Below are 16,794 nucleotides of genomic sequence, written 5' to 3'. Positions count from 1 at the left end.
TCAGTGTTCTAGTCATCAGGCATAGATTACAAAACATGCTTTCCTTATCACATTTTACAGCTGGATACGCTGTCCAAGGAAGATCTCATCAAATTTGCGAAGAAGCAAATGATGCTTATGCAGAAAGTGAAGTCAAGATGCACAGGTACCACACAGAAAAGGAATTTATTTGGCTGTTCCTAGAGTTTTGTATTACTTAAAAAAAAAAAAAAGTGGGTGTAGGGGGAAGAGACCACCCTGGGCCACTTCCCCAAAGCCCTGCACCTTCTTCACCCTTTTCTCAGGGCCTTGTTCTGATGGAGTCCTAACAGCCAGCCCAGAGCTCCTTGCTCTTTTTCCCCCACCCCCATTTCTGCCAGCTCTGCTCTCGCCGAGGTCCTGTAATTTCCTCAGCTATCCACACTCCTCCAGTTCCAGCAAGGAGTTGATCTCATGCTGGCCCTGCAGCTCTTCTTATACTAGTCTGCTGAGTTCTGATAGGGGCTGCATGGAGCAGCCAATTTGATTGACTATGTCCCCCGCAGCCACTCTAGACACCTTGGATGACTTTTTCCATTGCCCTTTCCTGGGGTGGGATGTGACAGGGCCACAAGGCCTCCAGCAGGGGGCCCTCAGAGGGTCTTGTACACCCTGTCACAGGTGGAGATAGAACTATATGTTTTGCTTTTTCCTTTCACTGATGTAGTGCTTCACAACTTTTAACCCATCTATTTAAGGCAAATACTACATTTTTATACACCAAGTTTCAGCCTAATGTACATTTTGATGACTATGTGACTTTTGAATACTAATATGCCAGGAAATTCTTAACTTACACTGAGTTGGTGTTTTGAAATTTTTAAAATCTGATGTCATTACTATACTATTGTAATACATTAATTATATTTATGATCTCATAAAGTGACTGATTCTCTTCTAAGTGAGAAGCTGCTCTTTGAAATGTGAAACAGCCTTATGGTGAATTTTTTTATATACATTTTATTTGTTTTAGAATTGGAAAAAGAGATTGAACTCAAATCAAAACCAGCTGCTGGAGGAGCTGATGATATTATTCAGGTGGGACTATATCATTTTTTTTGAAGTACTATACATAATAAGTGACCCCTGGAAATCTTTCCACTGGTGATGTTTACTGAATAGCAAACTATTTTACTTAGACTATCCGGGGCCAGTCCTTCTCATGCACTTAAGACACTTTCTTTGTCATTCTCCACCAAGTGTTACGAGTCTTACTTCGTATATGGAAATATTTAATTTTTGTGTCAGTTTTATGACAAATTACTAGTAAAATGTTAACTTCTTTTCTTAAGTTCGTTCTTCTGTAGGAGAGTAGTTCAGCTCATGATGAACATTTGCACTGCCACTATAAAAAATGGGGCAGCAGTTTTACTCAGTCCAACAGTTAAAAAGTGCTTTTTATTTTGTGAATTTATCACAATAAATACACTTTTCAACTATTTTTAGATTTGAACTGGCACTTTGAGTTTAGTAGTGAAAGCATCTATCTTGCTGAAAGTGTAGTAACTTATGTAGCTACTCAGATGAAAAGTTAGTGTAAGAACCTGTAAACTACTGAAACAAGATTCAGATTGTTTAAACAATTATTTACACACAGCTTTTTTTCTGGAGGTATAAATAATAAAATAGGACACCAGTTTTCCAATGCAGCAAGTTCATTCTGCTCAGTAGATTAACTGTGATAGGTGTTTTGTTAGCAGTATAGCTGTCACTATACTCTGTCTTCTCTCTGTGGACTGAAGGTAATTATTGTAATGGGCTTGGTTTTCTGTTGCACAATGTACAGCAGATGTCACAGCCAATATCTGAGCTCTGTACGATTGCCTCACAAAGGTTGCTGAGACTGCGCATTTTCACATTTTTTTCCTAACAGTCTTCTTGCTCTCTCTCCAAATTAGGCACTCTCAGAAAGGCTGGATGCTGTTCTTCTGGAAAAAGCAGAGATCCAACAGCAGTGCTTAGCCCTTAAAAAAGAAAATGCTAAAAGGAAACAAGAAGCAGAGGTAGAGAAATGGGCAATAACATGTTTCTGCTATAAACATTTCTAGTCCATGGTAGTTTTGTTTTCTAGTTTAATAATTATGATTGTATGGTTCACTTTTTAATCCCTTTTTTTCTCATTCTCTTTTGTTCATTGTTAGTTAATAATACTCATAGTTCGTATATTTTTAATTATAATCACCAATGTAAATACTTTCCCAAAATTATTACGGTATCTGTTTGCAAGTCTTAAAACAAATGGGTTATGCACAGACTAAATGGTCAGTGTCAGGTTGTCCTGCCCTGACTCAGGAGAGTGGGTACCTAAGTTGCCTCTAAGCTGCATGGCCGCACACTAGGCTATCAAGGGCAATGCAGGCGTGCAGCCACAAGGGCCTGGACTGGGGAGAAGAGAGGTGTCTCTCCCCCAGCCCTAGGCTGCTGTGGCAAGATAGGGCTGGTGGGGAGTCCCCTCTCCCCACTGCAGCCCTGGGGCAGCCTGCACTGCAAACCCCTCAGCCCTAGCCCCACCGCAGAGCCTACATCCCCTGCTGGAGACCTCACTCCCCCACCACCACCCTGCACTTTGAACCCTTGGCCCAACCCCCACCATATTGGTGTACATAACAAAATTCATTCCACACATGGATGTAAAATATTAGAGGCAGCATTGGTGAGTACCAACCTCAGGGCAGACTATTAAGAACCAGGGCACAAACCCCAAATTGGCTTTGGGTTTTGTAGTTAGATTTCACCAATCAATTTTCAAATGTAAACTCCTCAGGCACTATAACAGCTTAAATATGGAGTCACGGAAAGACTCCTTGGGTTCTCCAATCTATCTCATCACCTAGGCAAGCTTACACTTGTGATGGTCCTTTATACCATGAATCACAACAGCAGTCAGGTTACTTCCAGTCTCAAAGAACGAGTCGCTTACCTCAGGTCAATTGCTCCTTAGATCTCACATCAAAGACCACACTTGTAGCCAATCCTATAACAAACTACATACAGAATTATGACTAGGAAAAGAAGAGTTATTCACAAGGGTAAAACAGTTAAACATACATACACAAATGAGTTACATTCTTAAGTTTCGAAAAGTAATATAGAGCTTGCTTATTATAGAAGCTTCCATGACCTTTAGAGCTAACCCAGGCTAAGCAGCTGGGAATTCCTTGCTTGTGTATAGGAACCCTGCCTCCAGAATCCAAGCAGCAATGAGATACAGTTCCTCCTTGTTAGGGGATTTTAATTCCCTTCCCCCCTTCTGCTCTGAACTGCAAACTCACAGATGGGAGGAATTCATTTCCAAAACTCATCTTCATGGGGAGTGGGAGAGAGTAAACAACAAAATCTTTTGTCCTCTTTAATATTCCACTCCAATCTGTCTGGTGTTGATGGGCCTTCCTTATTGGGAAGGACATAATACCTTCTGTTGGAGACCAGCATTTCACTCTAGTTAAGGTCTTTCTCCTGTCAAGTGATTTACACAGTTAAAAAGGCTTACAGTGCAGATCCTCAAATATTACCTTACCATATGGGATACAGATGTTATAAGTGAGATTAATGCTTTCAGCAACTCACAAGCATTCAGTAAAGTTGCCACAAAACACGTTGGAATCCCAATACCTATTGTAACAATACCTAACATACAGGTGAACCAGACTGATTCCAGCTATGTATTTGCCAGTATTCAGTCAAGGCCTGGGGACCATTAACAAGTTTAGGCTTGAAATTACGCACATCTTTCTAATTACAAGATGAGCGAAGTTCTGGAACAGCTATCCAAAGGGAGTAGTGGGGGCAAAAAAACCTAACTAGCTTCAAGACTGAGCTTAATAGGTTTATGGAGGGGATGGTCTGATGTGACTGCTTATAGTGGCATGTAGCCAGTCTCTGACTGCTAGCAGAAAATATATCCAATGGCCAGTGATGGGGCACTAGGTGGGGAGGGCTCTGAGTTACTACAGAAAATTCTTTCCCATGTGTCTGGTTGGTGGAACTTGCTGAAATGCTCAGAGTCCAACTGACCACCATATTTGGGATCTGGAAAAAGTTTTCCCCTAGATCAGATTAGCAGAGATCCTAGGGGGTGGGGGATTTTCTTTCTCTGATCATGGAGCGTGGGTCACTTGCTGGTTTAAACTAGTATAAATGGTGGATTATCTGTAACTTGAAGTCTTTAAGCCATGATTTGAGGACTTCAGTAACTCAGCCAGGGGTTAGGAGTCTGTTACAGGAGTTGGTGGGTGAGGTTCTATGGCCTGCAATGTGCAGGAGGTCAGACTAGATGACCATGATGGTCTAGCCTGACCTTAAAGTCTATGAATCTATGAGACCTTGGCATGAGCTGGCATCTGGTCCACCAGCATCATAGTCAGACCTTACCAAAGTACAGAAAGAATCCAATAACTATCAGAACCTTAAAACGTTCCTTTCAGCTTCTCCTCTGAACTTGCCAACACTGTTACATTCTGTCTTTTGACCACGCATCCTGCAGTGAGTTTGCTGTTCCTAGTGTGCCCTTTATCTCACCTAATTTGCTTGTACATTTTTTCTCCCATTCTAAATTAAGTCCTCAAATGTCATTTCCTCGTTCCAAATAATTTAGGATTTTAAGGTATTTGTTGTTAAGCCACAAAACTTAATATGACTTCCATCTCTGGTACACTAGTCAACATCAAGGACTTGTTTGTTCCAAATTCTTTCCCGATTTCCTTGGTTATCAATGAGACAGAGACCTTGGCAATTCAGAGATCACAATATCCAAATTTGCAGGAATGCAGGAATTACTTGATAAATTATTAGGTTGTAAAATTTAACCAGTTTAATTAATAATATCTAACTTCCACATTAGCATGAGTTGAAATGGCATTTATTATGCAGAGGAATTACTTGGTCACTGATTTTTCAGGTAGGGAAGTCATATACTGGGTATTCATCTATTTTTGGTTTTAGTTTGTCGCCTTCTTTCTATGTAATTATTGACATATATGTTTGTTTTAGGTTGCTGTAACTAAGACAGAAGAACTGCAGAAGCAGTTGGAACAATCAAGCGTTGACCACCTGAAAGATATTGAAGGCCTTAAGAATGAAGTAGTAAGAGCACAGTCCAAATACAATGAAGACCTAGCCAAACTGCAGAAAGAACTGCAGGAAGAAGTTGAGAAACAAATGAGGTTTGCAGAACAGCTTGAACTTCATAGTAATCAACAAGAGGAAACTAAAAGACTACAAGAAGAGGTCCAGCAAATTAAGCATACATATGAGGAACAGATTTTATGTCTGAATAAACAGTTGGAAACTATCAGTGAAGATAAAAACAAAGAAATTGAAAATCTGCAAGAAGTTATCAAAACTAATTCTCAACATTACTGTAGTGAAATCAATAATCTGCATGAAGAGCTTATGCAAGTAAAGGGTGCACACCAGGAAGAGGTTTCAGAATTGATGTGTCAGCTTGAAGCTACTTCTAAAGAATATAAAGAGGAACGAAACCAGATAAATCGGCAAAAGCCAGACTTAACAGAGCAGGACTTGGTAAAAGAGGAAAGCATGAAGAGTGAATTATGTGCTAGTAATGAGAAATGTGAACATGAATTGGAGCAACTAAGAGAAGCTGTAAATGAAAATGAGGCAGATGTTACAGATGTACAAAGAGAGACTTATGTGAACACAAAAATGGAAGAAAAGGTCAACCGCTTAGAACATATTTTAAAAGAACTGGAATCTCAACATAGTATATTAAAAGATGAACTAACCTATATGAATAATGTTAAGTTAAAACTGGAGGAGGAAATTCAGCGCACAAAGGATGAATATTTTCATGAGCGGGAAGACTTGGAGTTTAAAATTAATGAACTGCAACTTGCTAAAGAAGATCATTGTTGTGTAATTGAAAAACTAAAATCAGAGCTCCAAGCAACAAGACACCAATATGAAATCACTGAAAAAGAGCGTAACCTAGAAGTTCAAAGTCTGAGAGAACAACAAGAGAGAGAGATTTCGGAACTACATCAGACTTTATTGTCAAGTTCAGAAAAAGAAAATATGGCATTGGTTTTTGAAATACAGGATCTTAAGGAACAGTATCAAAAGCTCATACAGGAGAAGGAAGAAGCAGTGTTCAATTATGAGAGTTTGAGGGAAACGCTGGAAACTCTACAAACTGAATTGGGGGAATCAGCTGGAAAGATCAGTCAGGAGTTTGAATCAATGAAGCAGCAGCAAGCTTCTGACGTCAGTGAGTTACAACAGAAACTCAGAGCTGCTTTCAATGAAAAGGATGCTCTTCTTGAAACAGTGAGTCGTCTTCAGGAAGAAGCAGAAAAATTATCATCTAAACAAGCTGAGGTGGAAGAACTTAAGCATAAAATAGTCAGCTTTCAGGAGGCGAATGAGGCAATGGTGATCTTTCTTGATCAAAAAGAGATTACAATAAAAGAACTGGAGGAAAAGGTGACTACTCTTGCCTCTCAAAGAGATGGTATTTTAAGTGAACTGAAATGTTCAGGTGAAGAAGTAGAAAATCTTCAAGAAATGTGTAAAAAAGAACAAGAAAAGGTCCTGGAACTTCAGCAACAAGCAGAATTTGTTAACCAGTGCAACAGTGAACTGAAAAAAAATGTAGAGGATTTAACAGAGACACTAAAAGAAGCTTTAAAAGAGAAGGATGAGAATAACCAAAAGTTAGTGCAATTAGAGGAACAAATGGAAGCTCTCTCGCTTGATAGAAAGAGTCTGTTATCTCAAGCATATACTCTTCATAAGGAAATTGAGAAAATCAATAAGGAAAAAGACAAAATAAGTAGTAATCTGGAAAAGGTTACCTCTGAAAAGGAGGATTGGCTAGTATTTAAAGAACAAGCTGAAAGTTTAGAAAAGAAATTACAAATTGCTGTTGAAGAAAAAGACCATTTAACTTTGCTTCTTGAAAACAAACAAGCACATGCATTACTTGTCAAAACTCAACTGTACGGTTTGCTTGAGCAAATAGGGTCCAGGCTTTCAGATGATGAGGAGGAACATGATGCTATTAATTTACTGGAGTTTGTAAATGATTCCTTGGCAAAAATGAAAGAAGAAAAACAGAGCCTTACTTTGCAGAATGATGAAAAAGTTGTTAATTTACAGCAGAAGGTTGAGAGACTTCAGAAAGAAAATGTAGTTCAATGTACAGAGCTCAGATTTTTGCTGGAAAACTTTGAAAAAGAAAAGTGTCTCTTAGTAGAAAAATTAGAAGGAGCTTTGACAGAAAAAGCAGCATTGCAGCTAGACATCCAAGAGATGAAGAGTGCCAGTGAGAAAGCAAGGAATGAAAAACAAGATCTTCTAGCTTGTATTGAAGAGATCTCTCAAAAACTTGCATGTTATGAAAGCCAAATACAAGAACAACAGAAGGAATCTTTTACAGAAGAGCAAGAAAACCTAAAACTCAGTCTAGAACAAAGAGAGGCTGAACTTAGAAATGTGAAAGCCGAACTGACCTCTCTAAAGGTGATGCTTTTTGTTATTTCAGTATACAGACTAAACCTCTAACACTTAATGAAGGTTCAAAAGTATTTTCACATTATTTCATGGCCCACCGCCCCCAATCAACTGATCTGCTTTTTTTCGATAAGTATTTCTAATGGAGAGTAAAAGCAGCAAAGAATCCTGTGGCACCTTATAGACTAACAGATGTTTTGGAGCATGATCTTTCGTGGGTGAATACTCACTTCATCAGTCTGAAGAAGTGGGTATTCACCCACAGAAGCTCATGCTCCAAAACGTCTGTTAGTCTATAAGGTGCCACAGGATTCTTTGCTGCTTTTACAGATCCAGACTAACACGGCTACCCCTCTGATACCTAATGGAGAGTGCCTCACCAAAGAGGCAACGTTAAAGTTACTTTAGCATTAAAAGCTTACTTGAGCAAAATATAATCTTCTCCCTTTCCTCACAAATGATCCTTCATTTATAGGAGGGATGGCCTAGATGACTTAATAATGTCTCTTAGCTCTTAAATGTTATAAGTCTACAACTTAAATAAGCACAACTTAAAGTTGGTGTTAGATCAGTTATCTGCCCTGCCCTGTTTGTGGTAAGTTTACTGGAACTTCCTTACATCAGAGCATTGTTAGTGCCTGATAATGACTGAGAAATAGCAGCTGGCCAGAACTACATGGTCTGTCCTTTCTTGTTCTTGACAGGGCAGGATGGAAAGTAGTTGCTATGAGGATGATTTCCCTGCCCTTACATTTTAAGTAACTTTGTAAATTATCAAGAAAACATAAAATTATACATAAACCATAATATTTATGTCTCGTTCATATAGAAATAGCCCAGATTCTGGCCTTAAGTTTAGTAAATATTAATCAGCTTTTGATGGTGACATGCAAGGAATTTGCAAATACCAAAAATGTTTGTAATATTTCATTATCTTTGTTTTATATCACAGGATTTCATGGAGAAGTTGTCTGTAAAAAATGACCAACAATCTTCCATAGCAGAACTAGAAGAAAAAATTGGTGCTTTTCTTATTTCTTTATATTTAATTAGTTGTGACTTTTAATCCATTATTTAACATACTTCATTTTTCATTTTTGTAACCCTAGTTTATGAGAAATACTTAAAATAAGCAAATGACTTCCTGATGTCCAATAAGGGTTCAAAATATGCCTGTGGTCTGTTACCCTAACAGTTAATACTTTTATTTTAAGGTAGACATCTGTGTATCACTGGCTTTGTACAATTGACCCCAATTCATAATAAGTGTGTCATATGGAGGGGAAGATCTAATAATCTTTAATATTTTAAATTGGTAACTGTTAAGATGCCATTGAACAACATAGCTTTCTTTGAGAGAGAAAGCTAAGCCCTCTGAGCATTCCAGTTGGCTTTCGAAAGAAAAATAGCGCTGGCTGAAAGCAAAACCATTGAATTTCACCAAGAGGATTGGTAATATAATAAAACAATAGGCTCCTCATGGACTATTTTAGAGTCTAATGTGTTTTCTCAGAAATGTACAGCTGTTCTTTATAGTTCAGTGTCTTTTTCATTTAAAAAACAAACAAGATGACAGTGCAGATTAGTGGCCAGCATAATTATATTAGAAAGCTAGTCACTTTCACATATGAAGATAGCCCAAAGCATTAAAACTAGTAAATATTAGTGGCTGGCTTTGTGACGTAAAAGATATTGTTCTGCACTATAGCCCTGAGTTTGACTGATCTCCCAGTTTTGCTCCCTATAAAATCCATGCAGTCAAATAAGAAATAGTGGTAATGACTTGTTAGAGAGAGAACCTTGCCCACTTCCGTGTATAAAAAAATAATGGCAAGGTGTTTGTTTGTTTTTTTTTAAGGGAAAATAGTTATATGGCTGGGACAACTCAGAGCTGCCTCATGAGAAGAGGGAGGAAATAAAATCTCCCGCCTCTCAGACAAACACCTCACCCTTACATTCCTGCAACATGTAAATGACCAATGCAGTTACTTTAAAATGTTAGGGAGGAAGTAATGACAAACTGAAACAACTGTACTTGTCACAGGAGTAGCTGGAAACATGTTTTTTGAGTTTTAAAATTCTAACAAACCAAAGTTTGCTAACGGAAGTCTCTGGAACAGTGGAAGTGTTCACCATTATAGCTGTTTGTTTTGCTGGGAATCTTAGCTTTCAAACCAGGCCTCCAAGAGCTTAAATGAATGAAGTGTTTTAAATGTCTTCCTGTTTTTCAGTAGTAATGGATGCATATACTTTTTTATTTTGCTAATGTTTACACAATCACGTAGATACTAGTTTTGTATCTTACTTATTCTGTTGCGTAGATGAATTCGTTTCTGTTTTTTGTGTTAGTATGTCTGGAAAAGCTATCTGCAGAGAGAGAAGAGAAGGTAAATAAAGTTAAAGTCATTGCTGTGAAAGCAAGGAAAGAACTAGATTCTAGTAGAAAAGAGGTAAGTTATTTAGATCACATATTGAAGAGCTTTCTGGCACTGTAAGGTTCTGTTGTTATCACACTGTTACGTATTGCTTTGAAATAAGGTGCAGTCTTTGAGAGAAGAATTAGAGTTGGTACAATCAGAGAAAGATCAGCTGTCTACTTCTATGAGGGACATCATCCAAGGAGCAGAAAGCTATAAGGTAAGAGGTACTAACTATATCTTCAAAAATGCTTTATTTATCAAAAAATGTTATTTAGAGATGACATTTCCTAGCCTGATTCCAGTTTGATGTGTCCGTGACTCACTACTGCATAATTACAGTCAGCCTACCTAATTTCCCTCTGTAGCTGCAGTGTTCTTTGCTTTCTGTCCTAAACTATTGTACAGTGTTGCTGTGTATTGTTCAACAATTGCCATATCTCACCTCAGAGGTTTCAGTGGTGGATGAAGTGATCCCTGCATTTATACTTAGCATTTAGTAGCATATCTTATACTTATTTTATTAAATTTTATTCACATGAAGCATGTGTGTGGTAGGGCACTAGAACAATGACAATTATGTTTATAATTAAAATTGCAAGAGTTTCCACAATAATCCCTGTTTTTATGGACTCAACTTTCAGAAACATTCATCCTTGTATTTGGAAATATTCCATGCTCCTTAAAGTTTGCTTAACTTTTTTGTATTATAAGCAATTCACCTTTGCATATGTATTTGGTTTAAAAATACGTACATAAATCTAACCATACTTTTAAATATGGGCCTACGCCTCAGTGGAGTTGTGAGGTTGTAAGGTAGCGTGCTCAGAAGTAGATTTTTTGTTAGTATGCTCGCTGCCTTAGTGCAATTGATCCATTCTATCTGGCTGGAGTGACCAGATGGTCAAGCAGGGACACCAATGATACTGAGAATGCTTTCGTGAAGAAAACTGTCTCTTTAAAACATGCACAACAAAGTGCTCCCAAAAATTACCTTTAATATCAGAGACAAGAGAAAACCATGGATGCAGTAGTTAAGTTTTTGTCAGCAAATTTCTGACATTCTTCAGTTCTTTCAGTTTTAAATAAATTCTTTTTCTCGTGGAAACACTTCAGCTATCAGAATATAAATCAATAGAAAATGCTGCTGCCTTGTGAAACCAGAGTAGTGTAAAAACTGTATCCCACTGATCAATACCAGCAGCAAACTTAGGGATTCCCTTCTCCTCACCTCATTACTTCCATTGAAGTGTGAATTTCAAAGTTTAATTAGGACCATTTGAATGCTAATGTTAAGTTTAGACAAAGAAAAATATAATGGGAAATAACCCTTGTTAATGCAGTTAAATTGCCAACTCAGGAAACATAAAAGATAAGAAATAGAAATAAGAAATAATTGGAGATATACCTATCTCCTAGAACTGGAAGGGACCTTGAAAGGTCATCGAGTCCAGCCCCCTGCCTTCATTAGCAGGACCAATTTTTGCCCCAAATCTCTAAGTGGCCCCCTCAAGGATTGAACTCACAGCCCTGGATTTAGCAGGCCAATGCTCAAACCACTGAGCTATCCCTCCTCCCCAAGGTTCCAACAGTCCCCATTTCCAAAAAATCAGTCATTCTTTTACTAATATACCTTTTTTTAAAATCTGTGGTGACTTTAGAGGTCTTCAATGAATGACTTAAATCTAGAGAGGAAAATTTGAAAGAGCTGTTTTCACTAGAACCTAGAATGGAACTGCAACTTTAATTCACATATGGTACTTCTGATGTCACAATAAGAAACATCAAGTACTGAACAATAATAAGAATGTGCAAACACCCATTTATTTGCTATAAGCACACCACAGCTTCCATGTATTTAACAAAAATTGAAGTGCTTTGTGCGTGTTTCAAGAATCTTTTGCTGGAATATGACAAGCAAGCAGAACAGCTGGATTTGGAAAAGGACCGAGCAAATAATCTTGAACATCAGATGGATGACCTTACAAGACAACTACAGACCTCAATTCAGCAGGTAGCTTATTTTGTGACTGAGCAAATAATTTTTATGACAAATATGAAGTAATTGATTTTAAGTCCCATTTCAGTTTGATAGACACATACGTAAATTATCCCTGTAAATATTTTCTTAATTCCTCCTGTATTTTTGAATAGATACAAGCAAATAAACTAATATTTGTGTTCTGACAAGATAGAAATCCCAGTGTTCGGAATGTTTGGATCTGGAAAAAAATATTAAATGAAAATAGGGACATTATAAAAATATCTAGATTTCTCTCTGAACTGAAAGAACATAGGGGCCTGTTGGAGTTATAGGATCAGGGCCCAAATCTGAAGAAGATTGAAATTAAGCCCATTTGTCAACAACTGTAGTACATGAGCTTGAGCTGGTTCTCAGAAAAGAGCAGCTGTACAATCCTGACAGTGGTCATACAGATTTTAAGTCCTGTATATCAAATGTGTAGTACAGAGCTTTATCTACACTTTGTTGATACTATCCCTACTCTCTACTTGGCACAAAATACAGCAGCCATTGGTAAGGACTGAGAATTTGTCTGGTGTCCTTTTTTACCAAAACAAGATATTATTTTAAAATATTAATACTAACTACATTAAATATTAACTACATTAAAAATGTTTCAAACTAGAAGTGAAGTTTTTTTTTCTTCCTGTCTCCCTCGGACAGTACTGAGGAGCGAGGCAAAATGTGTTCAGTCAAAACCCAAAACATCTGAAAAATGAGTGGGTTCTATGATGGCCTAAATCTAATCATTGATTGGCTGAAATACTCTCATGAGACTTTAAAATCTCCTTTTTTTGCCTCCAGTCTCACTCTTGAATAGATTCTACTGGTTATCCAGCAGATGAATTTTTTCAAATTGATGATATAAAATATTTCATGAACAAAATATGATCAATAATTTTGCTGTTTAATTTTTTTTTCATGTATTCATCCTTAATTCTGGATTCACATAACAAGGGGAAGGACAGTGAGACCATATGGTGAAAATGCTGGTGGTTCAAAACAAACCCTGTAAATATCTGCAACTCTAGTCCAGATAGGGATAGATTTCTTACCTGTGCCTTAGCTTTATCTTATTTAAAACAGATAAATTGGCAACATTTGGTGGCATTGAAGTAACTTGTTTGGTGTAGGGATTGATGTCATTAACATCTGCTCAGAACTATGGCAGCTGTATTTGAGCGGAGGTTGGCATGCTGTTCCTGAAGAGCTAGTGAATAGTTTTCCAAGCTTACCCACTGTTCTCCCTCAACCCCTTAAACTGCAACAGAGTTGTAATATAGTGTCAAAATTGGGTAGTAAGAGTGTCCTAATTGTGCCACCCATTTTTAAACCAGGCTATTTCCTATTTTGGTTTTAAACTGTTAGTATGGTCATGTTCAAGCATCTGCAGAAATAGTTTACAAAGGCTGTTGGGTGGAAATCATTGTGTATTTTCTAAAAAACAACAACAAACCACAGGCAGCATCTCTGCCTGTAAGAATTTCAAGAATGTTAACTGCCACTTTCATCTTGTTACTAATATCATTCTAGCAAAACCAACTAAACTCTGCCAATGAAGACCTTATGGCTCGTCTTGAAACACTACAGTCTAATGTTAAACTGCTAGAAGCCCAGATATTAGAAATGCAGAGAGCCAAAGCAAAAGTTGACAAAGAACTGGAAGCTGAAAAATTTCTAAAAGAGCAAAAGATAAAGGTAAAAGCAATGTTGTGGGTCCATAAAAACAAAGCATGGGCTATTCCCTGAATGAATTGAAGGGAAGACTTCCTGAAAGTGTGGTAAACCGTCAGAGTGGAATCTTTAAAATATTTTAACTAGTTTGGTTTTGTTGCCTTTATAGATCAGATACAGCATTGTATTCTGTTGCCTGGCTGACCCTTTAAGTCCGTGCCTCCATTGATAGTTTTGTCATAGTCAGTAGTGAGAATAGAATGGGGCCTTAGTTTAACATACAGTCATAACATTGCTATTAATTTTATAATCCATCTGGGGTTTAATTTGGAGGGTAGGAAGCTTTTTTAAAAAACCTTTCATTCTTACCTACATAAATTTTGTGACATACACATCATGAGCAAACATTCTTGAACTCAAATTATGTAACCGAAAAGCATTTAAACTAATTTTCAGGACCATAGCAGTGCTGTAAGAGAACTTGAAGACCTTCAGCTTCAGCTTCAGAAGGAAAAGAAACATCTTCAGAAAACTATGCAGGAGCTAGAGCTGGCCCGGCGGGTAGGGTAATTGTTTCTGTTACAGTAATGCTTGGAGGACCCAAATAAGGTTGTAGCCCCACTGTGTTATGTGCTGTGCATAACACATGATAGAACATCCTTGCCCCCAGAGCTTAAAATCCAAGTAAAACAAAGGGTGGGAGACAGGAAGTCTTATCCCCATTTTATAGATGGGGAACTGAGGCATAGAGAAACTGTTACTAGCCCAGGTCTCACAAAAGACTGCATGGAAGTGGAAATTGAATCCGGATATCCTGAGTCCAACTCCAGTGCCTTAATTACAAGACTCTCTTTGCTTTTCCAGAGCCAAATTCCTTTAGAATGCTTATTAGAACATGCTAGACAGAATTTTAATATTCTAACTTGTTTCCTTGTTTTGATTCTGATACAAGCAAATAAGATTTAGAATGCTGATGGGTAAGTTTTCCTCTTTTGCGTATGTGGCTATAGACTTAAACAAAAATCGGAGTTGTGAGGAACAGTTTTGCAGTACAGAGTAATCAAAACAAAAATCCTTCAAATCAGCCCAAGTAATTTTAAACTGGGACTACAAAATATGTAATCTACAGGATGCCCAGAAGAGCACACTAATGGATATGGAAATGGCTGATTATGACCGTTTAGTGAAAGAACTTAATCAGAAGATTACAGATAAAAACTGCAAAATTGAAGATCTTGAGCAAGAGCTCAGAATTCAAAAACAAAAACAAGAAACACTACAAGAAGAAATACGTGAGTAAAATATTAACTTTTTTAATTTCTCATTGTCTGCGATGGGCCTTCTTATATCCAGCGTGGTGGGGAGGCAAACAGCTTGGGAACATCATGTATGTATATCTTAACATTCTCAGCTCAGGAGACAAGGGCTGCCAAAAAAGAGTCTTGGTGCTGGCTGGTGAGTCTTGCCCACATGCTCAGGGTTTAGCTGATCGCCATATTTGGGGTCGGGAAGGAATTTTCCTCCAGGGCAGATTGGCAGGGGCCCTGGAGGTTTTTCGCCTTCCTCTGCAGCGTGGGGCATGGGTCGCTTGCTGGTGGATTCTCTGCAGTTTGAGGTCTTCAAACCAGTTTTGAGGATTTCAATAACTCAGTCCTGGATTAGGGGTTGTATAAAAGTGGATGGGTAGGGTTCTGTGGCCTGCCTTGTGCAGGAGGTCAGACTAGATGATCATATTGGTCCCTTCTGACCTATGAGTCTGAGTCTAAGACATTGAAAGAAGACTTGTCAAAATTCCTTTCTTATGTGTTCAGTGAATTATAGTAGTTCATCTGTTACTTGTTTACTGAGCAGTAAACTAATAGTCAGATACCTTACTGGACAAATTGCATTTCTCACATGTCTCTGTTAATCCCAGTGCTGGAGAGCTAGTGACACTTCAGAATCTTTTACAGAGCTGAGTGACTGAAAACCCCCAATGGAGTTATAACACTCTACTTAAAAATATTACCAAATAATGGTGTGTTAAATATTGCATTTTTTGCCATCCTCTTAAGCATAACCCTAATTTGCTTAAAAATACTTTGTGTTAGAAAACCAGTATGATACCTGGAAATTTGAAGTCGAACTCTTGGTGAACTGCTTGTTTGCAACATTCTTTTTCAGTTACATTTACAATACTTGTATGAAAGCACCCTATACAGTTTTTTTTCCTTTGCTCATCAAAAATTATCTCTGCATTAGAATCCCTTCAATCTTCTGTGCTACAGTATGAGGAAAGGAACTCCCAAATAAAACAACTGCTAGTGAAAACCAAAAAAGAACTGGCAGATTCAAGGCAAGCTGTAAGTGCTTATTTTACTGCACATGCTTTTTTGTACCAAATGCTTATAATTTAGTTTCAAGTTTGGATTTTGAAATAAAAAAAATATTTAGTGTTTTAAATTAATCAAGATATCTTTATCTTGCAGGAAAATGACCGTCTAATACTTCAAGCATCATTAAAAGGAGAGCTAGAGGCAAGTCAGCAGCAAGTGGAAGTCTATAAGGCAAGGAACTTCATTCTTTGTTGTTAGCACAAGCTTTCTGACATAAGAAACTAGAGAGAGTGCTGTGGGTTAATATACACTGAGTGCTACAGATGTAAGCAGGTTGTTACAAAAGCTGTATCACTAATTTTGTTTTTAATCAGTTCTCTCAATTGTCCTCAAGTATTTCATTTAATATAGTACCCTAAGTCTTTTAATTTCTTGTTATTATTTTGTGCTTGTGCTAAGGCACAGGTATCTTTCGTAGTGATTCCGATACCAAGAGGAAAATCTGATGATGATTCTCCTGAGCTACGTCATAGCCTTTCGCTTCCTTCAGAGTGTAAATACTGCCAGGAGCGGGTCCGGCAGTGCAGTTTCTCTCTCTGATGCCCAGGCCCATCCAACTCCTCTCTTTCCTCCCTGACGTGTGTAACCAAGGGTGTAGAAATAATAATTTCCCAGGGTTTTTTTAAATAAAAATTACGTTTAGTGACACTTAAGATTGCTCAAGGACACTTTCAGTGCAGTCAAAACCTTAAAAGCATGCAAGTAAGAAGTTTCTACCATCCTTTCCACTTTCATATTGCTTATATTATCATCAGTGGCATGCTCTTAAGATTCACTTTCATCTCCAATAGATGTTGAAAAGCAATATGTACCCTCA

General features: G+C 37.7%; 1 protein-coding gene across 5 annotated transcripts in view; it reads left to right on the top strand.

The window, feature by feature from the left end:
• Nucleotides 1-16,794, top strand: part of GCC2 (GRIP and coiled-coil domain containing 2) — a 44,078-nt gene that overhangs the window by 4,024 nt on the left and 23,260 nt on the right. For 4 of the 5 annotated variants that reach the window (XR_004001255.1, XM_030569463.1, XM_030569473.1 and 1 more), the window contains 13 exons: nt 61-145; nt 992-1,056; nt 1,917-2,021; nt 5,008-7,497; nt 8,441-8,510; nt 9,838-9,938; nt 10,027-10,125; nt 11,800-11,919; nt 13,462-13,626; nt 14,059-14,163; nt 14,732-14,894; nt 15,844-15,944; nt 16,071-16,148. Coding sequence is in view for 4 of the 5 variants with exons in the window: in XM_030569463.1 (XP_030425323.1) it covers nt 61-145; nt 992-1,056; nt 1,917-2,021; nt 5,008-7,497; nt 8,441-8,510; nt 9,838-9,938; nt 10,027-10,125; nt 11,800-11,919; nt 13,462-13,626; nt 14,059-14,163; nt 14,732-14,894; nt 15,844-15,944; nt 16,071-16,148 (3,747 nt within the window). In the remaining variant the exon portion in view is untranslated. The remainder of the gene's footprint in view (nt 1-60; nt 146-991; nt 1,057-1,916; nt 2,022-5,007; nt 7,498-8,440; nt 8,511-9,837; nt 9,939-10,026; nt 10,126-11,799; nt 11,920-13,461; nt 13,627-14,058; nt 14,164-14,731; nt 14,895-15,843; nt 15,945-16,070; nt 16,149-16,794) is intronic. The other variant, XM_030569482.1, reaches the window with a different exon arrangement.

Source organism: Gopherus evgoodei, chromosome 1, assembly GCF_007399415.2.
Source record: "Gopherus evgoodei ecotype Sinaloan lineage chromosome 1, rGopEvg1_v1.p, whole genome shotgun sequence".
Taxonomy (NCBI): domain Eukaryota; kingdom Metazoa; phylum Chordata; order Testudines; family Testudinidae; genus Gopherus; species Gopherus evgoodei.
Note: the sequence above shows the minus strand (reverse complement) of the source record. Positions and strands in the feature narration are given on the sequence as shown.